The 23,199-nt window shown below is 32.8% G+C and overlaps 2 protein-coding genes across 2 annotated transcripts; both read right to left on the minus strand.

The window, feature by feature from the left end:
* Nucleotides 1-5,722: 5,722 nt before the first annotated feature.
* LOC110112117 lies at nt 5,723-7,025 on the minus strand. The gene is made up of 3 exons (XM_020844214.1): nt 6,600-7,025; nt 6,231-6,356; nt 5,723-5,890 (listed from the first exon to the last, which is right to left on the minus strand). The coding sequence occupies exons 1-3, from the start codon at nt 7,023-7,025 to the stop codon at nt 5,723-5,725; spliced, it is 720 nt and encodes a 239-aa protein (XP_020699873.1).
* Nucleotides 7,026-7,688: 663 nt separating this feature from the next.
* LOC110112118 lies at nt 7,689-8,330 on the minus strand. Its single transcript, XM_020844215.1, has one exon. The coding sequence runs from the start codon at nt 8,328-8,330 to the stop codon at nt 7,689-7,691; it is 642 nt and encodes a 213-aa protein (XP_020699874.1).
* Nucleotides 8,331-23,199: the final 14,869 nt, after the last annotated feature.

A 23,199-nucleotide genomic window follows, 5' to 3' on the forward strand; every position in this document is an offset into this window, starting at 1 on the left:
ACCTTATCCACATTGGGTATAAGTGCTTGTATTTGTGTTTGTTGCAAAAATAAAAATGAATGTTTAGGAACATGTAAAGGTGTTGGGGTTTATGATACCCAGTAGTGTATCATCCTAGAACTAGTATACATGCTACTATAAAGTCTGGAACATGTACACCAAAAAGGGCATAGAAAAATTCTAGACATTAATGCAAATTATCACCCATATGATGTAATGAATGATTCAATGTAGTAATGAAAAGTCTGTATATATAAAAGAAATTGTATTCATTTATTGATTCTATTAATTATGAAAGACTTTTACTCTACAGGAAAGTATGGTTTCCAAATCCCACAACAACAAAATTAGAGTTTTAAGCATATCATGTATATATAATCAAATACATTTCCTTAAGATTTTGGGCCCCAAGTCTTTTATGAATTCAAAAAGAGATTATCCTCCAAGGGAGAGGGCATTATCTTTTGGAGCCCCATTTGCAAATATAAGCTAGTATAGTTGACTCTTTTATAACTCAAGATATTGTACAACTTGATTTATATACATTTTACATGTTGTACAACTTGATTTATATACATTTTACATTTACAAAGACTCATATACATGTATATCATTCATAGGTACATTCTACATTGACTCTTGCAAGAAATGTAAGGCATATAGCCAAATGTAATATTATTTATAATAAACTGTATGATAGTTATGTAATATCCTAATTCTTCTAATGCAATCCTTAAAGAGCCTAACTGAACCAAATATAATTAAAATATAAAAAAAACAAACATAGTTTGCTCTCCAAACAAAGCCCAAGGCAAGCAAATTGAACTTCCAACCTAACCGAGGGTAGAGTTGGTTGTCCTAGCAAAACATCTAAGTGTGTGAAGGAGGCCGTGTTGTTTTGGTATATCCTATAGGAGTTTTATGTTTAAGTTTCCTACATTTAAAGTGTTTGTTTATTAAGGTTAAAAGGGGTTATTTAGTTAATGTTTACCTTGTACGAATTTGGATATTAATATTTATATTTGGAAGGTTGGAATTTGATTCTTTAATTTTATATAATTTGTAAGTTAATAACTCTAAGTGTAGGAACTACTAACCTACAAATCCTGAGGACATAATTAAAATGTAATCATCCCCCATATTGGATAGGTGATCATATAAAGCCTTTAAAGATTGATTAGTGATTTATTAGGGATAGAAAGAGGGAATACCTCATTATAATACACATGCTCTCAAAATGGAGTCAAACATGTTGTATAGGGTCAATGATATGTTAATGGTTTGAAGATCCCCCAATGCAATCTTTTAGTTATTTAAAATAGATTTGATGCCTTGAAATAAAATGATAAAATGCCATCTGAGTAGAGTCAAGCAAGAAGCATAAAGGTCTTTATTATTTAATCATAACTAATTATCAAATTTACTTGATTAAAATAAATTTAATTAAATAATTATCATATCAATCTTGTTTAATTGAATTAAAAATTACTTAAAATTTTTTATTTGAATTATTTAGAATTTTTAATTATTTATTAAATTTTAATTAATTTTATTGAATTGTTATATAAAGAAATCAAAATTTGGTTCTGAATTTTATTTTTCTTTAATTGTACGTTTGATTTAGAGTTGAATAAAATTATTTTTAGATTTTTTAATTTTTATTTGATTTATTAGGAATTATTGAAGTTTTATCCCTTAATTAAGGGATAATTTTTTATGAATTTTATTTTATGGTCAATTAATGTCAAATCAAGATAAATTTAACTCATAGGGTGTATAATTTATCTAAGTTCACTACTTTAAAGTTCCTTCTCTGTTGGATGTGTATGCGAATTTGTAATATTTTTATAAGTTCACTATACTTTATCTTTAATTATTTTCCTTAAGTGCCATTAAGATTCAAATGGGTTTATAAATTTGTGTATTTAACCCTCACATATAGACAAGCAAACCACAAAATTTTGGAATCATGGATTTGATGAAAATGAAATTTTAGAGTTATAAGTCACATAATGACCTATACAATAATAACAATAACATCAAGCCTTTATCCCACTACTTGGGGTCGGCTACATGAATCCTTTGTCTCTATTATGTCATATTAAAAGCCAAATTCTTGTTGTAATCTAATAAAGAAAGATCATTTCTAAACTTTTTTAACCAAAACTTTTTAGGTCTGCCTCTACCTTTCTTAACATAAGTCAAATCTAATACCTCTACTTTCCTAACCGGGTCATCGGAAGGCTTACATTTAATGTGACCAAACCATCTAAGGAGACTCTATCGAATCTTATCTTCTACTGGAGCTACACAAACCTTTTAATGTATATTCTCATTTTGTATCCTATCTCTAAGGGTAAAGCCACTCATCCACTTGAGCTTCCTCATCTCTGCCAGACTTAACTTAGTATTATGCTTATCTTTTAATGGCCAACATTCGACACCATAAAGCGTTGCAGGCCTCATCACCATCTTATAAATTTTTTTCTTAAGTTTGACGGGTACTTTTTTATCACAGAACAAGCCCGATGCATTCCTTTACTTTATCCATCTAACTTAAAGACTGCTGATAATATCGCCATCTATTTTGCCATCACTCTGTAAAATAAATCAAAAATATCTAAAATGTGTACTCTTATTAATGACTTGATCTTCCAAAGTCACAATCCCCTCACCAGGTCTTTTACTACTAAAAGTACACTATATATTTCATTTTAGATCTACTTAAGCGAAAACCTTTAGACTCTACGGTTGACCTTCATAATTCAAGTTTACCTTTAACTCGCTCTCTAGTCTTATCAATAAGAAGAATATCATGAGCTAAAAGCAAACACCAAGGTACATCCTCTTATAAATATCTAGTGAGAACATCTATAACTAAAGCAAAAAGATATGGGCTTAAGGCTGATCCTTGATTTAACCTACCCGAAATAAGGAAATACTCGGTCAAACCACCTTGTGCTTGAATACAAGGAATAGCTCTTGCATACTTATCTTTAATGATTTGAATATAAGCATTATTAACTCCATTCTTTTCAAGAACTACATAGCACTTCTCTTGGAAATAATCAAATGCTTTTTCTAAATCAATAAATATCATATGTAGATCCTCCTTATTTTCTCTATATTTCTCCATCAAACCTCTTAATAAATTTATGGCTTCAATAGTCGACCTACCCAGCATAAATCTAAATTTATTTTGAGAAACATTAGTATCACACTGCAATCTATGCTCCATAACTCGCTCCCATAATTTTAAAGTATGACACATAAACTTAATCCTCTATAATTCACACGATCTTGTCTATCACCTTTATTCTTAAAATAAGAATTAATGTACTCATTCTCCACTCATATGGCATCTTTTTAGTCTTCAAAATAGAATTAAAAATTTTAGCAAGCCAAGATATTCCTTCATCACCTAAGCATTTTCACACCTCTATTGGAATATCATGAGGTCCAACAGCTTTTCCACCCTTCATTTTCTTTAAAGTCTCTCTAACTTAAGTTTTACTAATATGCCAATAAAAATAGAAATCTTTGTTTTCATTTAGGGTACTAAGGTCATTGTAGGCAATCTTAATTAACCAATCTTCATTAAAAAGTTTAGCAAAATATCTCATCCACCTTTATTGAATATCATCTTCTAAAAAAAGTATTTTTTGATCTTCATCCTTAATACACTTCACTTGAACTAAATCACTACTACTCCTATCTCTTTGTTTGGCTAACTTATACATATATCTTTCTCCCTCCTAAGTATCAAATCTATTATATAAATCACTAAAGCTAAGGTCTTTGCATCACATCTTGCTTTCTTGGATTCCTTACGAGCCTCTTTATATCTTTCCCAATTATTAGAGTTTTTACAATAAAATATTTTTTTATAAAAATCTTCTTATTTTTAATCTTTTCTTGCACAATTGTATTTCACCACCGACTATTTTTATTATTATGAGCTTTTCCCTTTAATACTCTAAGTACATCTTTTGCAATATTCTTAATATCACTAGCCACTTTTTGCCACATAACATTAGCATCCTCATGCACAAACAAAATCTTAAGATCTAAAATCTTACTCTAAAAAATATATTTTTTAATAATATTTAAATGATCCCATCTAATCCTAGAATATTATTTTACTATTTTTTTATTTTCTACCTCTTGATCTTAAAATCCAAAACTAATAATTAATGTTTTTTTTTTTGAAGAAGCATAAAGCAAATACTATAGAAAAGAAAAGTAGGGACGATAAAAAGCCCCCACCGAGTACAAGCAATAGATTCCTTCTTCAAAATATTAACAAACGAATGAGGAACCTTGTCAAGGATTAAGTCATCCCAAAAGAAAGAAGAAAAAAATACCAAAGTTAACACATAAGTCCGCTAACTTATTACAATCTCTTTCGACATAATTGAAAATAACATAATTAAAAGAATCCACAAAAGAAAATTTATCCATACCTTTACCTCCCTTTTTGAAAGCTTTGTGGATAAACTTGATAACATTCATATTGTCACTCTCATTAATAATGCTTTGAAATCCTTGTGCCCGATCCTTGATCATATCTTTGACTGAAGCTATAGGTAGATACTCCAAATAAGTGATATACCAATGCATATGAGATATACCATAGGCTGCTATTAATCTTCCTTTGTGATCTCTAGCAACTCCTACAATACCTCCTTTATAATAATGAAATAAAGTTGCATCTACATTCACCTTGATCCAATTGGGTGGAGGAGAATACCAATGATTTTCAAACAACAAATGATGATTGGTACTCAACCGGCTCGATTTGATATAATTTGGAGCATTGAGAACTCCTACATAGTTAATAGCCTCGGCAGCTATGTAAAATGAACTTCTTTCTTCTTCCCGTGAACAATTTCATTCCTTTCCTTCCAAGTAAAGTATACAACATTGCAGAGTAAGCTAGAAAGAAAAACATTTTGTTTAGTCAGCCACTTATACATCTCTTCATTGTTATTAAATAGAGGAATACAAAAACCCCATTTGTTCAGTTGATAAATAACATCCACAATCTTCTGACATCTACATGTTAAATGACTAATGTTTTCCTCCTCATAACAGCCTCTAGGATAGCTATTTATCTTTTGAATTATTTTAAAAGATAAAAATGAATTGGAAGGCAAGGCATTATTAACAACTCTCCCTAAGAAATTTTCTACTCTAGCATTAAATTTTGATTTTTTCAGCCATTTCCATTCAACGTTATCAGTTAATTGATAAACTTTTTGCCCAATAACCCTGGAAGTAATAGTTCTTCCAGATTCCATGTAGATGAGATCAAATTGATCTTCAATAAGATTCGGTTTTATATTAATCTTGCAGATTAATTCCACCAGATCCTTACCAAAATATTTCTGAAGTTCTGGAGTACTCCATTGATCTCCAGAAATAAAACTTTACACTCTTAAAGCACCAACCACTTCTTCTTGAGAGTAAACAAATATAGGCCATTTGTTTAAACATTTGTCCCAAATCAAGGTGTCTTCAAAAACATCAATAGAATGATCTCTTTCTGTATTCCATCTCATAAGATTTTTCAAGGATTTACTACCATCTTTGATAATCTTCCATGCAATAGAGTTAGATTTGTTTCTGTTCACATCATCCCAACAGGAATCGTATCTTGGAAATAGAATTTTATGCAATAAGGATTCATTTTCTTTCATGTATTTCCAAGCTAATTTAGCTCTTAGAGGGCCCATTTCTTTGGAGCACGAATGAATTCCTCTGCCACCTTGTTCAACTGGTTCACACATCTTTTTCCAGCTGACATAATGCAACCCATGATCTTCATTAGATTTGTCCTAGATAAAGTTTCGGCAAAGCTTCTCAACTTCTCGTAGAACAGCTCTTGGAACTAAAGACACCTTTGAATGGAAAGAAGGAATAGAGAGAATAACAGATTTCACCAACGTGATTTTACCTTCTAATGAAATGAACTTAAGCCCCCAATTATTTAGCTTCTTCAGAATTTTGTCCATCAAGAATTGGAAATCCACTCTAGAAAGTCTTTTTAAAGCCAATTTTGTTCCCAGATAATTGAATTCTTTAACTTCTTTAAATCCCATGATGCCTTTGATTTTTCTTTTCTTTAAGCTAGAGACAGCTTTCCCAAAAAGTATGCCAGATTTGCTTATGTTAACCTTTTGGCCAGTCCAACCACAATATTTTTTGGCAATGCCTTTTATAGTTCTTACATTTTTGAGCTTAGCTTCAACAAAGAAGCTGATATCTTCTGCATACAGTAAGTGTGAAATTCTTGGGCTGTTATTGCTAACCCGAAAACCAATTTCTTCCTTCTCCATAATGGCATTTGAAAGTAGCTGAGAACATAAAAATAAAAAGGTAAAGAGACAAGGGACACGCTTGTCTAAATCCACACCTTGCTTTGATCCAATTGGAAGGAGTTCCATTAATTAAAATAGAGAAAGCAGGATTATGAACACATTCCGATATAAGATTGGAAAATAAATCAGGAAATCCAAAATAACAAAGAATTTTGTGAAGAGTTGGCCACCCCATTGAATCATAAGTTTGTTCCATGTCTAATTTAATAGACACAAGACCTTTGGAAGCTTTAGAAATATGAACTTATGGATAAGTTCATGATCAATCAAGACATGATCTTGAAGAGATCTCCCTTTAAGAAAAGCAGCTTGTTCAAGGGAAATTAATTTAGGAATAATACCATTTAATCTGTTAAGAAGAACTTTGGATGAAATTTTGTACACCGTGTTACAAAGGCTAATAGGCCCATAATTATAAGCATATTTCGGATTGTTGATTTTGGGAATCAGGACAATCATTGTTCTCTTCCAATCCTCATTCATCTTAGCAGTTTCAATGAAATTTTTCATAGCTTCCCAGAATTCAATCTTAATAATAGACCAATAGCTTTTAAGAAAAGAATATGAAATTCCATCTTCACCTGGAGAAGTGAACCTCGTGGTTTCTTTAATGGCATTTTCTACTTCTTCTATATTGAATTCCATGTTTAATAGAATTTGTCCTCCTCTTCCAGATGAGAGTGATTATCCGGCCATCCTTCAAGCAAGCATCTCCTCTCACGCCATTTCTCTTTTAAGAATTGTAATAAAACATCTTCAATTTGATTCTATTTTTCCACCATATTCTTGTTACAATCCTTAATGCAAGAAATGAGATTTGTGTTTTTCTAGCACTAGCCATTGAGTGAAAAAATTCTGAATTTTGGTCTCCTTCTCCTATCCATTTTACTTTGGATCGTTGTCTCCACCACGTGCTTAACCGAGCCAAAGTAGATTTAAGCTCATTAATTTTGAATTTCAGAAGACAATAATCATTCATGGAAAGAATTCCAACTTTAGCTTCTTTAGTTTGAAGAATAAGGATTTCTTCTTTAAGCAAGTCCTTCAACTGGTTCAAGTCTTTGTGCTTAGCCTTACTCCAAAAGAATAAGGATTTAATAGACCTTTTTAAATTGAAATTCATAATTTCAGCTGGAGTTCCAGAATCTTTTTTCATCCAGGCTTTTTTTGCCACAGCAGCAGAAGCCATATAAGAAGCCCACACATCCTACAATTTGATAGTTTTTTAACTTTAGAAGAAAAAACTGAAGTATTAAGGAGGATAGGACAGTGATCAGACGTAATTCTAGGTAGATGCTTTACAACCATCTATTGATTACAGTTCACAACAAAAGAATCTACCATTATACGATCCAATCTTTCCATTATCCGATCAGAGCCTTTCTTATTATTACTCCAGGTCAGCCTAGGACCAATGAAGTTGAGTTCATGAAGATCATTGGAAGTCATAAAATATTTCATCTCTCTAGGCCCCAAAGAAAAAGAAAAATTCCTACCACCTTTCTTGTCTTCTTTTGCCAAAAGACAATTAAAGTCTCCACTGATCACCATAGGCCAATCATGGGTGATATGGGGTTCCAAACCATTCCAGAGAAGTCTTCCATTGGACACATCTTTGCTGCCATATATAGTAGCTATCCTCCATTTCCCCTTGTTAAGGATATCCAAATTGCCAATAATGAATTGAGAAGAAGACTCTATCATATTGAAGTTAGCTAGGTTGCTCCTCCAAAGAACGAGAATGACTCTAGATAAACTAGCAGATGGAACATAACTATAATTCCAACCAGTGCCACTCAAATAATCCACATCTTTATGCTCAATAATGACTAATTTAGTCTCCAATAGTCCAATAAAAAGAACATTGTGATCTTTAACCAACTCCTTGAGGTAGAGAGAAGCCTTCTTTTTCTTGGCTCCTCTACAATTCCAAATTAAAATGGAATTCATTTATGGATCAATGGGGAATAATTCCCCCCTTTCTCCTTAGCATCTTCATCAGTTATCCTGCTCCTTGTCTTCAAGCTGATTGGTCCCAGATTTTTTAACTGTTTCACACCTTTCTTTTTGATAGTAGAAGAGGTATTTTCATAAGCTTTAGTAACTACATCAGTTATAATTGTCTCTGCCTAAATACCTTCTTGTATATTTGACTATAAACCTTCTTCAAATATTTCACCTTCCTCTGCTAAATTCCCCAGAACTTTGAATTTATTATTGATACCCAGAATTCTTACAGCAGATTCCTCCTCAGTATTTATTCTGGTTCCCACTTTAGCACAGCAGAAATTTACTATTGAATTGGTTTCTTTCTCCTCATCTCCTGCTCCCTGATTCAAACCAATTGAATCAGTTAAAATTTGTTTTAACAAAACTTTTCCAGCATTTGTTCCAGTAGCAACTGTACTGCTCATTTTACCAACCTCATTAGTTCTCCCCTCCAGACTTGAATTGGCCTTTATAATTTCTATTTTCCTAGGAACTGTTCTAGGAATCTTCTTAGTTTTATAGTCCACATGGATCCATGGACCATAGCCTTCTTCTTTGTCAACATCATTAGAAACCTAATTTTGAATATTTTTATTTGTATATGCAGCTCCCATTCTATCTTCATTAGTTTGAACTTCAATTCCCAGCTTAGCCTTGTTTGAAGTTGATTTCTTTAAACATTCCTTTATTAAGTGACCAAGTTTGCCACAGTTAAAGAAAAAAGTAGGCAACCTTTCATATTCAATGTTCTGGTAGAATTTTCCCAATTCTCCTTCAACCCAAACACCCATGGGTAACTTCTCATTAAGTTTTATTCTCACACAAACCCTTGAAAATTCTCTTCTAGACTACTGGAACATGTTTCCATCAATCAAGTACGAAGTCCCCACCATGGAAGCAATTCTACAAGCATTCACTTCATCCCAACATTGAAGTGGAAGATTTGGCATCCATATCCAAATTAGGGCTTTGAGGCCTTTGAATGAAGTAGGTGAGAAAGCAATTGTCCACCTGTCCATTCCCACTATATTTCCATTGACATACCATGGGCCTAAAAACAATATCTCCTCTAAAGAGTCTTGTTCCTCAAAGGCACAAAGCACCCATCCAAGTCCCAATTGACTTAAATGAAATTTACCAAACTTGGACCATTGCCTCCTTAACTCAACACTTATGACATTGAAAGGAATATTATTGCCAAAGATCTTGATCACCAGAGTCTTCTTAAGTCTATTTGAATTATCAAATTCATTTCCCACATGAAGTTTTACTGCTTCGTCTTCATTCACAAAGTTCTCACCAAAATTCAGTTCTTAGACTTTGATTTTATCCTTCTTCTTCCAAGCATTCAGAACATGTTTTTCAGCAACAGATTTAGAGCATTCAGCAATGCTTATTTAGTTGTAGTTCCCAAGTTCCCCAGATTCACATTCCTGAACTTTAATAAGATCAGAAGTCCGACCATCCTTGTCTACGCCATCTTGTTCCTTAGAATTCACATTGACTTCTGCTATAACCAGATCATCAGTATTATGGTTATCCTTTATAGCATCATACAAAACTTCCTTATAGGTTGCTGCCGCACTCTTATAAGAGGTTTACGTACAATCCTCTTTTTATAACTTATTGCCATTATGGAGATATGCTTCATGTAAACTGAATGACTTCGATTGAGAATCTTCCATAAGGATTTGTTTACCTTTGCCAATGCAATCAAACTTCTTCTTCTTATCTTCAACTGCTCCTTCTTTGATTATTAGAGGTAGTTATTTATTAAACCAGAACATGTTATCCTTCATGCAATCGAGGTCTCCGAAAGCAGGTGGAGATGAGTCGAATTGATGCGAGATCTTCCGTGATGTTGGAGGGGGAAGGAGGTTGGCTGAGACTCCGGGAGCCAAAGTCTTGCGATCCTCTGACGCCATTAGCATCAAGAAGAAAACCCGCAAAATGGGAATTCAAAAATCTTCTTCAAATGGGACAAAAATAGATTCATCACATAGTGAACTAATAATTAATGTTGGGTACATAAATTTTCACTCAAAAAAACTTTACAATCCTTGGAATCTATATGATATAATTTTATTATAAGAAAATAGTCAATCTAAGTTGTACTATATCTATTTTTAAGTGATGAGATGCTCATTCCTTTTCTTAAATAAGGTATTAAAAATTAAAAAATCATAAGCATAATAAACATATGATTTAATCTTGCCACCTTCATTTTTCATTCCAAACCCATTGCAACCATTAATGCTTTTAAAAGCATCTACCTCTCTACCAACATGTCCATTAAAATCTCCTCAAATAAAAACACTTTTTTCAATAGATATATTTTGTATTAATTCTTCTATGTCATTTAATAAATTTAATTTTAAACTCATATCCAAACCTACTTCAAGAGTATAAGCACTTATAATATTAATAATCTTAGCATCAACAATAATCTTTAAAGCTATAATTCTATATCCAATCCTATTAATTTTTATAACATTATCCTTCAAACTCTTATATATAATAACAACTACACCATTTCTAGTATGACATCCTTGCCAAATACCAAAGTTTAAATACTATACTATAAATCTCCTTAGCCTTCTTGAAAGTTCGTTAGGGATGTTAGGCCCTATAGAACTGGCCCAAGACTAATTAAAAGAGAGGTGAATTGGAAAACATGAAAACCAAAGATAAAACTCCATCCAAAATCACCACTCAAAATCATAAGCCATAGATCTGCAACACTTCTCTCCAACCCTTTGAGTTTCCTGAATGCATAGAATATTTAACTTCCTATGAATCATAATATATATTAATTCCTTTAATTTTCATGTAAGGGAACCTATATTCTAAGTTCCTATCCTAATTTTTCTTTCATGGACTAACTTCTTCGCCTACATCCATCCTTGATATAGAAACCCTTGCTTATTTAACACTACACCTGAGTGCTAGTATAGTGACCCTTGCACACTTGTCACTATATTCAAGCCATATAACTCATTGCTTAAAAATGTTTTTATTATTTATGCTGAGCTTTTAGCAATTCTTTATGGTCTTAGATTATGCATGTATCTTTGTATTACTAACATTTGGATTGAAGTTGATGCTATTTATAGTATTTATTTTTTAAATAACCCTGATGATAATGTGTGCAAAATAGAATTATTTTATATTGTTAGGAGATTAAGCAACTGTTAATCTTTGTTAATTTTACCATGTCTTATGAGTATAGGAAGGGAATGTTTGTGTTGACTAGTTTGCTAATTTTTAGTGTAATTTAGACTTTCTTTTTAATTTCTCTGCCACCAACTTTCCTACTCCTTTAAAGGGTCTTTTGAGATTAGCCAAAATTTGTTTACCCTCTATTAGAATTTAGGCTTTTGTTTTATTTTGGGCCTCTGGCTCTTTTTTATTTAGTTGTGGGTGTTTCCTTCTACTTTGTAGGCTTGTGGTTCTCCCATCCTCCCTTTAATTTGGTTAAGTTTGGTGGTTTTACTAGTTACTTTTTATTTCTTTGGATAATTCTTTAGTTTATTTCTTTGGCCAATTTTCAAGCTATGATTGTATCATTATTATTTTAAAGTTTAAACCCTTATGCAGCTCGTCTATTCCCTATATATTGTGCCTTGGGTTAGCTTGCTGTGGTGTTTTTTGGATTATGCTGAGTTTGTGTATCATGTTTCTTGGTAGGTTTAGTGGTGTGGTTATGAGTTTTCATGGGTTCCCCTCTTATTTAGATTTCTTTAGCCTCAATGTGATTGTTATCTATGTCTATGTGTTCTATAGTTTTTACTTTCATCTCCTGGTCTTTTAGCAGTCTATATGCAGGAATATGGCGGGTATTAATTTTTTTACTATTAGCTATTAAGTCTATTCCCTTGCATTATTCATTTCTTCTTTGAGCTATGATGGATCTGTGTTTAGACTAGAGTGGCACTTGGTTTTTTTCATGATGGCAGTTCTGGTACTAATTATTTGAGCTTTGGTGGCCAATTTTTCTATTATGATGCTTGGTTTTGGACTTATTTTAGCATTACATGCTGGATTTCTTGGAACTATTATTTCATGGAGCTTTGTGATGGCACCTACTACAGTTTACTCTGCTTTAATTCCTCCATGTTTAAATATTATGTTTCTCATTTCTTACTTAGGAGGTGTTATTCAAACTATGTTAAGGTTGATATGCAATGTTGCTTGCTCTATATTCCTGGTTATTTGGTTTTGTGTATCCATACCTTGGTTCTTCATGACTCTTGCGGGAATGTTGTTGGTGTTGAATTCAATCATTTTGGGACCGGGATGGTGTTTTTTCATTTCTTTGTATATGAGGACACTAATGTTTATAATTTTGCTGGTTGGTGGCTGATTATCTTCTCTAATGGTATTTATGAAAAATTGCTCACATTATTGTAGGTACCAGTCTTTGTGCATTTTTCATTTTGCTACACATTTTATTTTTGTAGGAGTTATTTAGTGCAGGTTTTCTAAATTTTGGTGTTTTGGATGGAAAGATGATGTTGAAAGCTATTATTTGGATCTTTCTTCTTTTATTTTTTTAAAGAAATGCAATTAGCTTTAAAGCATAAATGAAGAAAATATAAAAGACTAAGTGATAGCTAATATATCACAATACTTATTGATCAAGTCAAAAATGCTTAATGGATTATCACCAAACAAAACATAATCCCAATAAAAATCCCCCTTTAGAGCATGGTGAACACAAGCATCAGCCATCTTATTGCTCTCCATAGAAATAAAATAAAAAATTAAATTTTTTAAAACATCAAGAAAAGAAAAATTTAAGCCATGAACATTAATCCTCCGATTGTTATTCCCCACTCATTTGATATTATCCCCTTCAATAATAATCCCTTACTTCACTATCATCCATTCCTTGATAATTTCTTTAAATTTGAAAACAATAATAAGCTCCATAACCGATACATCCCAACTCATGAACTGCCTTCCATACTCAAGTAAAAACTTGCCTTTGTGGTCTCTTAATACACCTGTTATACTACCTTCACTAGAATTCAACAAAGAAGCATCGACATTCAGCTTAATCCAATTCATTGATGGGGGAAACCAACATTTTGATAGCATAGATTGCCGGTTAGTTTCCCAGTTGTTGCTGATTAGAAAAACAAATGGACAAAAAAAGTAGGACAAAACATAAGAAGTGATGGAAGCCAAACTAGGATAAAAGATACCATGAGTAAAGCATTTTCTTTCCTTCCAATTTTGGTAAACTGCAGCTAAATATGACCTGATAGATCCCAGATTGGTCACTGCTATCTCCTGCAATTTATTCAAACAATGGAAAAAAATTATTAAACATAGACAAGTACATACCCCACTTATTCAAAATTTCAAAAATCTAAATAATCTTTGTACACTGAACATCAATATGATTTCTATCTTCATGTTGTGGACATCTTCTTTGGCACAAACAAGAGTCCAAAAGTCTTTTGTATTTTAACCAAACTTGAGTTGGAATAACATTATTAATCAAACACCACTAGAATAAAGATTCTTTAGGAGTTATATTTAACTTCCTAATCCATTTTATTGGTTTACCTTCAGAATTCTAATCACAAGATGCCTTAAAAGATATAGTAGTTATTGATTTCCTTGAGTTGCATTCTAGTAGTTCCTATTTGGTCCAAGATCAACACTGATGGGAATATCATAAATGATTTTAACTAATCCCTCCGAAAAGAAGTTCTGCAATAGAGCCTTATTCCATTTATTATCACCATCTAGAAGAAAATAAACTTTTTTATTTTCTAATTCTTTTGTATTACACAAAGCAGACCATTTATTCAAATTTCTATCAAGAATCCAATTATCACTTAAAATATTGATAATAACCCCATTAAAAACGTTCAAACTTGTAATCAGCTTTAAAAACCAAGCTCCATCCTTAATAATACTCCATGCTGGAGAGGAAGGTTTTCTAGCTTCATTATTGTAGATATCAACTCCATATTTTGTACTCATGATCTTATTAAATAGGCCATTCAGATTATTAATGAAATTACAATAAATACAAGCTCTTAAAGCCCTTAACTATTGAAATCACCTTGTATCCTATGACCTCCATAGTTAACGATTGTGCATATCAAATCCCATGAAATATAATGCAGCCCTCTTCTTCCTTGATCGTTTTGCCACATAACTTGTCCAACTCATTAAGAATACTCTTTGGAACCAAAGAGTGAGTCATACAAAAAGATAATAATCGAGAACCCTATGATTTAAGTTTATCCATAGCCTTTTTTTAAGAATGATGTTGTAATCAGCACTTTTATGTCTTCTAAGTTCCATCTTGACACCAATATAATTGAACTCCTCTGCTGCTTTGTAACCCAACATTCTGCTTAATTTTCTTCTTCTTTCATGTGATACAACTATTCCAAATAGGACCATAAATTTTCCTTTATTAATTCTCTGACTAGTCTAGCTACAGTAATCTTCAAGAATTCTAATAATACTCTTTGCATTATGTCGGTTAGCTTCAGCTGCCACCATCACGTCATCTACAAACAACATATGAGTAATCTTAGGGGTATTAGAAGCAATCTTCATACCTAACTTACTTCCTCTTTTACCAAAGGCTTTTGAAATTAACTCTGAATAGAGAATGAAGTGACTTGGAGATAATGGCCATACTTGTCTAAAACGGCATTCAACATCTATCCATCTACTTCTTTTATCATTAATAAAAATGGAAATCTATGGATTGCTAACACATTGAATGATAAGATTTATGAATTTCATTGTAAATCCCACTTCAATAAGAATCTTTTATAATGCTTCCTTACTCATACTATCATATGCTTGCTCCATATCCAATTTGAGCAACATAAATCCCAATTTTTCCTTAGAGAATCTCATTTTATTCACTAACTTATGAGACAATAAACAATTATCTAAAACTTTTCTTCCCGGAACAAAAGCACCTTAATAATCAGAAATAATTTTAGGTAGGCATACCTTCAATCTATTCAACATTATACCCGCCACCATCTTTTATATAGTTTTACATAAGCTATAGGTCTAAACTTATTCCCTTCCACCACATTAGGAACTTTAGGGATAAACATCACCATTGTTTCCTTCCAAACATCAAACATTTTACTAGTCAAAAAGAAATTTTGCACTGCATTCCATAATTCTACATTGAAGATGCTCCTAAAAGAAATTTGAAGAAATATGAAATGGCACCATCATTTCCTAGAATTTTTTTGTTGTTCATCTTTATAACTGTGGCATACAACTCTTTCTTTGAAAAAACTGCATTTATACATATTTATGAACATCATCTAACTTCATTTCAGAACTCAATTTTGGCCAATTTGAATAAGAGAAAAGCCTACACTTCCATATATTAACAAAAAAACTTTCAATAGATGAATGTATAGCATCCAGATAAGTGATGAACCTACCATTTGCATCAATCAATTGATTAATTGTATTGTTATTCCTCCTTGCTGAAGAATATGCTTGAAAGAAATGGGAATTCTGATATCCCTCCTCCATCCAATGTGTCATTAAACATTGCTTCCACCATGTATATAATCTTGCATGAGTAACATTCAGCTCATGGATTTTCCTTATGAGTTCCAATAGCTTAATTGAGTTCAGACCAAAGAGACTCTCCTCTTCTTATAAAGGTAAAATCTCCTTTTGTAATGCTTCTTTCAAAACATTCAATTCTTTAAGTTTATTCTTGCTCCAATAAAATATGTTTTTAAGAGATCTCCTTACCTTCCTTTGAAGAATATCTGAAACTTCTCCATAATCATGTTTGTTATAAGCTTTTTTTGACCACCCCCTAAGAAGCATCATATAAACACCACACATACTCAAATTTGAAAGATCTTTGAGTGAAAGCAACTGACTTATTAAGATTAAGAAGAAAAGGATAATGGTTAGAAGAAACTCTAGGAAAATGAATAATAACTGCAAAAGGAATCTAATTTAAATCCTTGGAACTAAGAAAAATTCTATCTAACCTTTCCCAAATATGAGAAAGACCATCTTTATTATTACACCACTTATATTTTGGTCCAACATAACCAATATCATGTTAATCATTCCTAGATAATAAATCTTTCTTATCTTAAGGATCTAGAGATAACGAGAATTATTTCCCACCTTTTTTATCTTCCTTGGGCAGAATGCTATTGAAATCACCACCTAGAATACATGGCTTGTCATCAGACATATACATCTCAATCATCTCCCATGTCTTCCTTCTCTCATACTTATCCTTATTACTATATACAATGGCTATAATCCCACAAAAACCACTATGTGCTTTCAAACAACCAATTACACATTCATTGAAAGAGTTACGGATAGAAAAAGAGGAAATATTGCTTCTTCACAATGCCATAATATCACCCGAAGTCCCTTGGTCATAAACATGATAGTAATCCCAATCTCTACTAACAATTTTTTTTACCTCAATGCTATCCATTGACTTTAATTTAGTTTCCATAAGACCAATGAAGAAAACCATATTATCAACCACAACACCTCTCATGTAATGGGAAGCCTTTTTTTCTTAGCTCTCATATAATTCTAAAAAAGTAAAAAAGACATTAGAAGACCAAAGGGGTAGAGCCCTCAGCAGTATCCTTGCTTTAGTTTCCTCTTTTATCTCTAAGGCTATCTTTAATATGGACAAACCTATCAGCTTCTTTTTTGAATTTATTCTTTTGGTTAGAGGTCGAATAATTCTTCAGACCATTACTATTCAAATTGTTATGAGGATTATCAACATTAACTTCTTTCATTGATGTCAGACATGATGGAGGTTTGTCTTCTACCACCTGCCTCAATTGAATATCTGAGAAAACCTTTGCCTTAACATCTCCTGCACACATATTCTATAATGAATTATCACATGCACTTTAATGTTATTAGAAATTATAGCACCTTGTTCTATATTCTCTGAGGCTATGATGGTATCATCTAACATCTCAGTTTTATTAGATACTCCAGGATTTACTTCATTCATAGTTTTCTCACATTCTACTTCAGCAAAAATATCATTATTATCAACTTGTGGTACATCAATGCTCAGTTCCTTAGTTATACTTGTAACATCAACTTCAAGAATTGCATGAAGATTTTTAGGATTTGTTAATTTGTTATGAATGGTCACTTGAACACCCTTAGAAGCTTCATTAATTAAACCAAGCTTTATATTTTCCCTACTAATATATCTTCACACATTTTAATCTCCCATATTTCTCTATCTAAAACCTTTAAAAAAATTTCTCCTTCCATAACTAACATGTATCGAGGGTCCATACTCTTTAAATTTCTTCACAGCATTAATATAAAAAAAGTCTTTATTATTCCAGCCTCATTGACAATATTTGCTCCATTATCTTGATTATTGATAACTTCATTTGCTATCTTTCCCCCAAGTATAGAGGGGTTATTCCTATTGGAAATTTCATTTTTACTACACTTTTGAAGATCATGACAAACCTTTCTACATTTATAATATAATGAAGCAATTTTTTCGTATTGTACTCTTTGGAAGAATCTCCTAGAGATTCCATCCACCTAAACACCTAGAGGAAGTTTATCTTCAAACTTTATACGAACAGAAACCCTTGCATATTCTCTTCTTCCCCAATTAAATATGTTGCCATCCAGATACTTTGGAGTACCCACCCTCGAAGGTATTCTTTTAATGTTAATATCATCCTAATAGAATAACAGCAGAAATGGAAGTCTGATCTAAATAGGTGAAAATAATTTCTTCATTGTTGAAGGGGAGAAATCATGACTCAAATTTTCCATGCCAACAATATGGCCCCCCATAAACCAAGGTCTACCACTAAGCACAACATCTTTAACTTCAGAATAGTTAAAAAGTATTTCTTCTTTTTTTTTGTACTTGCTCCAACATACCGTAGATTGTACTTAGGTTATTTTGTACTTGTGGTTAATAGGGAGCTTGAGCTCTTTTTTTTTTTTTTTTGGTTTCTTTATGTAGCTGTTTTGTATAGTACTGTGCATGAGGTCCGTCTTAAGGACCTTGTAATATTTTTATTGAAATTTTTTTTATAGAATAGAGATATCTATTTTGAATTCATAGAGGGTTTGTTTATTGAAAATGGTGTAGAAATGAATTCACTAATATATTTTTTCAAAGTTTAAGTTATTTTTCTGATATATTTAAGGGTCTTACAAATTTTGTAAATAAGAGGAGCTTGGAGAGTGGGATGTTTACATGCGGTGACATGTAAGTGGGTTGCATGGAAGGTAATAATTAGTTGACTTTGCCTGCTTAAACATCATAACATTTGTCATTACCATTTCGTCTAGCATGACATAAAATGAATAGTTGAGGTCAAACTAAATGGATGATCAATTTAACTAGGAATCAACTGTGGATTGGTGAGTGATGAAATGATGAGAGCATAGCTATTTTTAATAAATAGAAGATATAAACAAATATGATTTTTGATATAAACAGGTAGAAGAGTTGCACAATAACTTTGATGATGATACCAAAGCATGATGATCATTGGAAGAATATATCAAATAATGGAGATGTTAAATCCTTCAATCCTTTATCAATTTCATCATAATGAAGTTTCAAATGATAAAATTTTTTGAAGATTATGGAGTTGGTCTAGAGAGGCAAAATGAACTCCTTGAAAGGCTGGCGAGGGAGTTCGGAGTCAGTTAGGATCAAAAAAGCATTTTGGGAGGTTTAGGCCAATTGAATTATTGGCTTTCATTTGGATTACTAGGATTACTCAGGGCTCCTGATTGGATGCTAGAAAAATGCCGCAAGTTATTAGAGAGTTTGGAGATGGATGGAGCAGGGAGAAAATGACTTGGGTCTGATGTTTCTTTAAATTTGTTCACTATGTGACATAGATTTTTTATGGATTTTATGTGGTTTTCATTACATGTTGGTTGATATGATTGATGTTTTTTGTGATGTGATGATTTTATTATATTATTTATGATTTTATGTCATTGATGTTAGATTTCTACTAGGTTAGGAACGTGAAAGTGCTCAGATGACACTAGAAAGTGCTTTGAGACCACTTGAAAGTTCGTTAGGGATGTTAAGCCCTATAGAACTGGCCCAAGGCTAAACAAAGAAAAGAGGTGAATTGGATAACTTTAAAACCAAAGATAAAACTCAACCCAAAATCACCGCAGAAAATAAAGTGCGGAAATTAAATAATGTGGAAGCAATAATAAGAAAAGAACACACCAGATTTATAGTGGCTCAGTCAAACCTTGACCTACGTCCACTCCTTAGAAGCACCCTCCAAGTATTGCACTAAACTAAGTGTCTCTCCTTAAGCCCCCACAGCTACGTGGAGAAGCCCTTACAAAATCACTTCCACCTTCCCCGGTGCGGCGGAGTTGCCGGGTCCTTTGACACCAAAGAGATCTTCTTCTTTGGTGAACTTACCTTAAGACAAGCCTTGAATCCGATGGTACTAAGGTGCGAGTTCGCTGGAGCAACCGTGTGGATCCCCCACCACACTACCTTGAGTCCCCCCTCACAGGATCTTCTCCCTCTCTCAAACTCCACCCTTTCCTCACTCCCTTTCAAGCTTTCTCTTAAAGTTTCCCCCACAAGAATGAAGCTACAATGGCTTCCAAAGACACTTACAAAGTGCCTTGTCATAGCTTAAATAGAAGAGCTAAAAACGAGCTCATTAATGCAAGTTGCCGACTTTATTGTCCAGGATGATAGACATATCGTCCTGGCCGATTAGTTCAAATATGAGGAAAATCATCCTGAATATCACCCTGAAATGAAGCTAGACGATGTCTAATCATCTCGGACGATCTTGCGATCGGCCCGGACGAAATCCCTATTAATTTCTTTCCAAAACTGCCTGAGAAATTTTGGAAAAATTGTCCTGGACCGTCCTGGACAATATTTATAGTGCAGGCCGATCCACCAAGCCGATATCCAAAAATAAAAATTTTCTAAGTAGATATGGTGGCAGATTCTTGCTGAATTGAGCCGATCATCCTGCCCAATACAAAATCTTCCAGGATGATGTGTTTTGCATAAAGACGACTGCTTTAATGAGGATGCCCTAATTAGGGTTTCTTTTTTTGTTAGATTGTCCAGGATGATATAAATATCGTCCCGAACGATGTTACTAAAAATAAAAATCTTTTAGGGCACAACAGAAAATCTTCCAAGTTACAAATCATCAGATGCCACACCAAATACAACAGACTCAAGAAAGGAAAAAGATTACAAACTCACACAGACCTAGTCTACCCAATCTTGAGCTGGTTCTAGATTGCAGTCTGATCGTGTGGACATGAAACGTTAGTACATAAGGCAATCGTAGGGAAATAAGGAATGTTTGCTATCAACAAAATCATAAACCATAGATCTGCAATAATCTCCCCCTTTTTGATGATGGAAAAACATTTCAATTTGAATTTTCAAAAAAGTAAATACTCTTCCTAATCTCCCCCTCACTATAATAACTCTTTTAAAAATAAGGGAGATAAAAATATTTTTGTTGTTTTTAATTTTAAGATACAAACACGAAATAGTACAAAAAATTCAACAATACGTTCTCCCCCTTTGACATTATCAAAAAGAGAGGAGGCACAAAAAACAAAACGACCAATCTTAAAAAATAAAAGTAAACCTATTCTATTGACAAAGCGAATTTCTTGATTAAGAAAATTATGAGTTATATTCAACAACTTGCAAAAGATCCCTATACAATAAATTAAAATGTAAGGAGATAAAAAATTTAGTTTCAAAAACCAATTTAAAAGATGAAAAAGATTTTAAATCAAAAGCAGGATAACCTCTTTTTAGGAAATAGAGATTGAGAATAAAAAACATGAGTTTCCTTGCTTTGACTGTTTTAGAGAAGTCAAACACAACTTACTAAAGATTTCAAGAAAAAATATGAAGTTGATTTTTCATTTTTAGAAAAGTGAATGTGTGTGTTGATCAGAGAAAAAATTTCACAAAATTGAAAATTTCAAAGAATAAACAAAACAAAAGTACAGAATAAAAATGAAAAATATAAAAACAAAAACACAACACAAAAACATGAAAGGCTTTTAACAATTTTCTCTCTCCTGGTCCGATGCTTCAGAAACCAGATCTGCCCATGAGATTTTTTGCCTTTCATTGTTTTCCCAGTTTGAATTTTGCTTTGCCTTGCCCTTTTCTTTCATAGGAAGAATTCTTAAATTAGGGTACTGATTTTTTATTTGTCCAGGCTTCCTGCATCAAAGTAAATAATGTTAGAAGAAATATGGGCATCCTTATCACTTTTACCTCTTTTCCACTTTTGCTTATGCTTAGGTGAGCTTTCTGATTTGCTTGAGATGTCTTTGCCTTCGTCACCAACAAGGCTATCTCTTTCTGTATCTCCAGCTTTTAGAACAATATTTTCACCTGTAACCAAAAGTCTTTGACCCAAACCTTGCTCGTAGGAAATGAGTGAGCCAATCAAATTATCAATAGAATACTCATTCAAATTTTTTGATTAAAAAATAGCAACTACATTAACATCAAACTTATCCAGTAGACAACGAAGAATTTTGTTAACTTTTTCAAAATTTGTAAAATATTTTTCTAAGGCATGCAATGATGTTACAATTTGAATGAATCTGAAATACATGTCTAAGATTGTTTCAAAAGATTTCATGGAAAATAATTCAAAATCATGCATTAACAAATTCAACTTGGATTGCTTGAATTCATTCGTGCCTTCGTAAATGGTATGTTGTTTATCCCAAACTTCCTTACCAGTAGTGCAAGTGGATATTAACATGAAATCTTTAGAATTTAAAGCACAGAAAAAGCAATTTAAAGATTTTGCATTCAGTTGAGCATTCAATTGTTCTTCCTTATTGCATTGATTAAAAATAATATCAGTTTTAACTCCATTAGCAAAATGTGACGGTAATGAATAACCAGTTAAAATCATATGCCACATATGAAAATCAATCGATTGCAAGAAAAGAGACCTGAGAGTTTTCCAAAAATCAAATGACATATTTTTAAATAAAGGTGGTCTGGTGATTGAATATCCTTCTGCAACATTACGATTAGCCATGAATCAAAAAATTCAAAAGCTTTTAAAAACTTATTTTATGAATCCCGCTCTGATACCACTTGAAAGTGCTCAGATGACACTAAAAAGTGCTCTGAGACCATTTGAAAGTTCATTAGGGATGTTAAGCCCTATAGAACTACCCCAAGGCTAAACAAAGAAAAGAGGTGAATTGGATAACTTTAAAACCAAAGATAAAACGCAACCTAAAATCACCACAGAAATCAAAGTCCGGAAATTAAATAATGCGGAAGCAATAATAAGAAAAGAACACACCGGATTTAAAGTGGTTCGGTCAAACCTTGACCTACGTCCACTCCTTGGAGGCACCCTCCAAGTATTGCACTAAACTAAGTGTCTCTTCTTTAGCCCCCACAGCTAGGCGGAGAAGCCCTTACAAAATCACTTCCACCTTCCCCGGTGCGGCAAAGTTGCCGGGTCCTTTGACACCAAAGAGATATTCTTCTTTGGTGAACTTACCTCAGGACAAGCCTTGAATCCGATGGTACTAAGGTGCGAGTTTGCCTAGCAACCATGTGGAACCCCCACCACACTCCCTTGAGTCCCCCCTCATAGAAACTTCTCCCTCTCTCAAACTCCACCTTTTCCTCACTCCCTTTCAAGCTTTCTCTTCAAGTTTTCCCCACAAGAACGAAGCTACAATGACTGCCAAAGACACTTATAAAGTGCCTTGTCATAGCTTAAATAGAAGAGTTAAAAATGAGCTC

Source organism: Dendrobium catenatum, unplaced genomic scaffold (assembly GCF_001605985.2).
Source record: "Dendrobium catenatum unplaced genomic scaffold, ASM160598v2 fragScaff_scaffold_1220, whole genome shotgun sequence".
NCBI classification, from domain to species: Eukaryota; Viridiplantae; Streptophyta; class Magnoliopsida; order Asparagales; family Orchidaceae; genus Dendrobium; species Dendrobium catenatum.

Excerpts from the sequence above, each read along its gene's own strand:
- LOC110112117 (XM_020844214.1), bottom strand. The coding sequence starts at position 7,025 with ATGGAATTCAATATAGAAGAAGTAGAAAATGCCATTAAAGAAACCACG. Across the intron at positions 6,357-6,599 it reads TATTTCTAAAGCTTCCAAAG|CTACTTTCAAATGCCATTAT; the intron begins GTCTTGTGTCTA and ends TTATGTTCTCAG. Across the intron at positions 5,891-6,230 it reads TTGAAGCTAAGCTCAAAAAT|TTCCAAGAGCTGTTCTACGA; the intron begins GTAAGAACTATA and ends AGGTGTCTTTAG.
- LOC110112118 (XM_020844215.1), bottom strand. The coding sequence starts at position 8,330 with ATGAATTCCATTTTAATTTGGAATTGTAGAGGAGCCAAGAAAAAGAAG.